The following is a 4,741-nucleotide window of genomic DNA, read 5'->3' on the forward strand; positions in this document are numbered from 1 at the left end:
CTTAAGAATTTATTTCAGGGTATTTGTTTTCTTTTTTTACCAGGATAATCAACACTCACAATCTATTAGAAGAAGACAAAAATGAGGTACACTCAAATTCTACCAGTTGAATATGAACGGAAGTTTAGCTAGGAAATAACTAACATTCAGAGTCTATGAGATGGATATAAATGAGGACTATTAGTTAGGCAATAATGAATATTCAAAGTCTCGGAGAAGAAAATAAACGTGGAATGGATAAGATTGTGAAAAAAAAAAAAAAAAAAACAGTATTCTTGTATGTTTCGAGGCCAATGAACCCATCTATTATATGAAGGGTAAGGTTTGTTGCCGCACCACCACCATATTTGCCCGCGTTCACCCTCTCTCTCTCTCTCTCTCAAAATGAGTTCCATCCAAAGTCCCTTGCATTCTCACGTCCTGTTCCTTCGAAATTTGAGCCAACACTTCCAAACCGCCCAACAAGAAATACGATCTGAAGACGAAGCCTTCCTGCAGTGTGAATTTTGCGAAGAAGATTTCATAATGGTAGCACTTCTATTTACTGTTGTGAAAAGTGCGGGTTTTACATTCACACATCATGTGCTAGATCATCTTCTCTTCAGATCCAACATCCTCGTCACGAGCACCCCTCGAGCTTTACCGATTTAACCCCTTCTCACAAGTGCTTGATGACGAGTCCGGGTATTTCCGATACCGATGTGTCGAGTTCGACCGTGGGTGCGACTTCGAGCTCGACACTACCATTGCGATGAGAACCCTGCAGGTTGAGAAGTACTATTGTTCGATGCTGCGAGAGGCCAGCGATGGAGAATCTCGACTGCAGTTCGCTCATGAACATCCATTAACCACCTTCCCCGTGAGAACGGGAAAGTTTCCTGCGGAGGTTGCAAGATGCGGATCTCGGAGGAGGAGGAGGCATGCGGATGCAGGGAGTGTAATATCTTCCTCCACGAGGCATGTGCCAAGGCACCCCTGGAGATACAACACCACCCTTTCCACCCCAAGCACCCTCTCTACCTCTCTTACGATTCATCATGTGAGGGTGAATGCCATGCATGTCGCTCTCCGGATGACATCCCCATAAGGTACCGCTGTGAGGAATGCAAATTAATCTTCCATCTGTCTTGTGTGATTTCGACTATGCCTCGTGATGATGATGATGATGATGAGAGAGAGGACATCAGTAGACGCCCATCGCTGATCGATCATCCTCTGCATCCGCATCAGCTCTCCTCCTACCATTCCAAAACCCGGACAAAGATCGAGTGCCGTATCTGTAGAGACCAGATTCCGTCGGAGGACTTTTTCGGTTGTTCAGATTGCTCATTCTTCCTTCATGGATCATGTGCCCAACCACCTATAGATGCGATTCAACATTACCTTCACCCTGAGCACACTCTGACCTTCGCTCAATGTCCCGATGAGAAGGAACACAAATGTGCAGTCTGTGGATCTCTAGTAGAACGTGATTCCTATTGCTACACCTGTCAAATGTGCGACCTCTTGATCCATCCGTTTTGCGCTTCTGCCACTCTCTCGGATCTTGAGAAAGGAGTGGCCTTGACGGTTCAGTTACCTTTCCATGAGCATGAGCTGAAGCTTTATCGCAATATTAAGGACTTTTGCACAGTTTATTACAGGACTTGCACAGTTTGTAACAGGAATATATGGGAAAAACTGCGGCGTACAAATGCTTTTCCGAAGGATGCGAGTTTAAGCTCCATAAATCATGTTTGCAGCTATCGTCCCACTTGGTACACCCCTCTCACTCGCTACATGCGCTCACCCTCTGCTTTTCATCTCCTTATAAAGATACTGCGTGTTACCTTTGCAACGAGAGAATCAGAGGCACCTTCGCTTTCTCGTGTGGAGAGTGCAAGTTCTATCTCCATGTTGACTGTGCTCAAAAACCGACTCTGAAACATCCTTTCCATGAGCACCATCTCTTCTATTTTAGTGAGATCAAAAAGCACCGGATTGCGGAGGGCAGGCAAAACAACCGCAAGTGCAGGGCCTGCCATAAAAGTTGCGGGATCGACTTCTTTTCGTGTGAGCAGTGCGATTATACTCTTCACTACGAATGTTCTCAGTTACCGCTGACTATAAAATCGGAGCATCACAGGTTACTGTGGGCCATTAGTCCTCCGCGAATCGTTTATTGAAGATGAGAGGGCAGAGTACTACTGCGACATCTGCGAGCGGAGGAGGGATCCCCAAAAATGGGTCTATTTTTGCGAGACCTGTGATTATAATTTTGTTGCTCATGTGGAATGTGCCTTGTCTCCGGTGAGTCGCTTTTCTAAATTTCCTTTTCTACTTTTATGGAATCTCACGCATCTTCTAAATTGACGATAATAGAGTTCCTCCACACTGCCTTTATTATTTCTTTTTCTTTTTTTCCTTTTTATTGTTAATATGTTTCCTCTTCTTTGATTCTTTATTAATTCTTCTTGAGCTTATACTTTCGATTTGTAATCATAGCATTTAGTATACACTTTATAGTATCATAATCTTTCGTCTTTATAAACGTTATCTTGAAATAGTGATACATAAGAAAATTCAATTTTTTTTTTTAATGTGAGTTGATGTATATGTTATTACTTAATATTAGTTAATTTAGGTTTTCTAACATTTACTATAATTGTTCTTCTATTTCACAGCAAGGTGTGGATTTTTCTTTAGAGGTACGAGGTGGAAAAGAAAACATATGATTTCAATAAGTGTTGACAAAATTTAGCTAATATTGTAGGTGATACCGGAGGTGATCGAAGAAGATGATTTCATAAGACGAGAAGAAGAAATTAGAGTTTTGAAAGAGCAGGTGGCAAAAGATTCTTACCCAAAAAAAAAAAAAAAAGTCTATGCAAAAGAAGCGAGTTTGAGGCCACTGATGGAGGAATTGCAGTCAATGAGAGCAAAAGTGGAGTTGCAGAGGGTGGAGCTAGAGGAACGGAAGGCTGAACATGCAAAATGGATTGACATGGGGGGGATCGAAGAAGATGAGTCTATTAGAGGAGGAGAAGACATGGATTCAACTTATGGAAAATTGAAGAAACTGAAGACAATACTAAAGGAATTGGACATTGAAGAGGCAAACTGGGTTATTGATTTCTTAAAGACCGAATGTAATTTCTCAACTGCATTCTTCTCTTGATAATATTCATTTTCTTTTCTTTCTCTACGAATATATTTATGAAAACAAATTGTGTAAAATAAGCCAATTTCCAGACTTCTGAATTACCATCGATGGCTCCTTTTAGTTTCTCCTTATAAATCCTTTGTCTCTTTCCAGTGGTGATTGCTATGCACGAGTTTGACGAATTCACACATAGCAAATACATGACGATGGCCAGAAAAAAGAAAATATTCAGCTAATCCATGAACTCTTCTCGATTGATCGGCCCATCTTGTATACTCACTTGTTGATCATGGGCCACCACATAAGAGCGTGCTTTGATGTGGATTGGCCCAAAAAAGTTATGGCTGGTATGATTCCATTTACACTGGTCCGATAGAAACACCCATTTCTCGTCCTTTTCAGCCACCGAGCTGTTGGGAGACATGCAAAGTAGGGCATTGACTAAGCCTGTTAGACCATAGCCTGGTAATACCCTCCATTTTCTATTTGCACGATGCGAACACGACAATATATAGAACATGAATTACCTAATAGAAAAATTTGAATATGATGACAAGTTCAATCTAGTCAAATTCACGTTAGATCCCATTAAGAAGCACGAATTTTCATATGACTCCCTCAAGCGATGATCATAGCACGAAGATTAAAAATATTATGCTCCTTAAGAATTGTCATGAGCTTGAGGTGGGGATAGTGGGCCAAACCAGTTTGAATATATTAGATAGCTTTTGAGAATTTGGTGATAAGAAGTATTATTGGCACATGCCTTGGTGTGACGGCCCATGTAGTACCTTTACAAAGGCTTGTTTTCCAAAAACAAATATATACGTGTGTCAACTTAGCTATATGATTAATAGCAAGACAACTTCACAAAAAGGTCAAAAAAGAAAATCTTGAACTTGAGTTTTAAAAAAAAAAAAATCTTGTGATAGTGATCTCAAAAACCAACAGTAGAGTACAGATATTTACCTCTCCACGAAAGTTATAAGACCGGCTAAAAGAAAGTTTTGAAATGTCCAATTCAAATTGGTTTGCATTATATACAGAGAAATATAGAACGTGAGCTCTTATTCAAATGTAAACATTATCAGAAAGATTTCCATTGATATGTTTGAAAGTTGAACAAAGTCAAAGGAATGGATAGAATCATCATTGAAAAGCCCTCACCCACTAAATTTTGGCGGAGCAAAACTTTATTATATATACTAAAATTGAACTTGAGATTGATATTGAGTCAATAGAATGGGGGTTCACGAACTTCAAATCGTGGCAAAATCCCTTTACTTTCAATTTTTAATAACTCGTCAGCAGGAAAAAGGAAAAAATAATAGAGAATAGGTGGATCTTGTGAGGTATATAACATTCCTTTTGGTGCATTTACTTTGAAAAAAATTTATTATCGAAAACCATTTTCCAACGTTTGGATTGCTTGAGAAAATGAGTTAATGGAAAGTCTATTCATGATTAATAGAAAATACATATTCTTATATTCAAGAAAATGAACTATCTATTTAAAAGTTAGAAATCATTTTCCACAATACGACTAGACCTCAACGCTTGTGTATTGAAACTACTCCCATGCCTTGGTCCTTGGTGACT

At 39.6% G+C, this 4,741-nt stretch overlaps 1 protein-coding gene across 1 annotated transcript; it reads left to right on the forward strand.

Annotated features, from left to right (window-relative positions):
• Positions 1-361: 361 nt before the first annotated feature.
• On the forward strand, positions 362-2,192 carry LOC104439903. The gene has a single exon (XM_039308258.1). It carries the CDS (start codon positions 895-897, stop codon positions 1,921-1,923), a length of 1,029 nt encoding a protein of 342 aa, XP_039164192.1. The 5' UTR covers positions 362-894; the 3' UTR covers positions 1,924-2,192.
• Positions 2,193-4,741: the final 2,549 nt, after the last annotated feature.

This window comes from Eucalyptus grandis, chromosome 3, assembly GCF_016545825.1.
Source record: "Eucalyptus grandis isolate ANBG69807.140 chromosome 3, ASM1654582v1, whole genome shotgun sequence".
Lineage (NCBI taxonomy): Eukaryota > Viridiplantae > Streptophyta > Magnoliopsida > Myrtales > Myrtaceae > Eucalyptus > Eucalyptus grandis.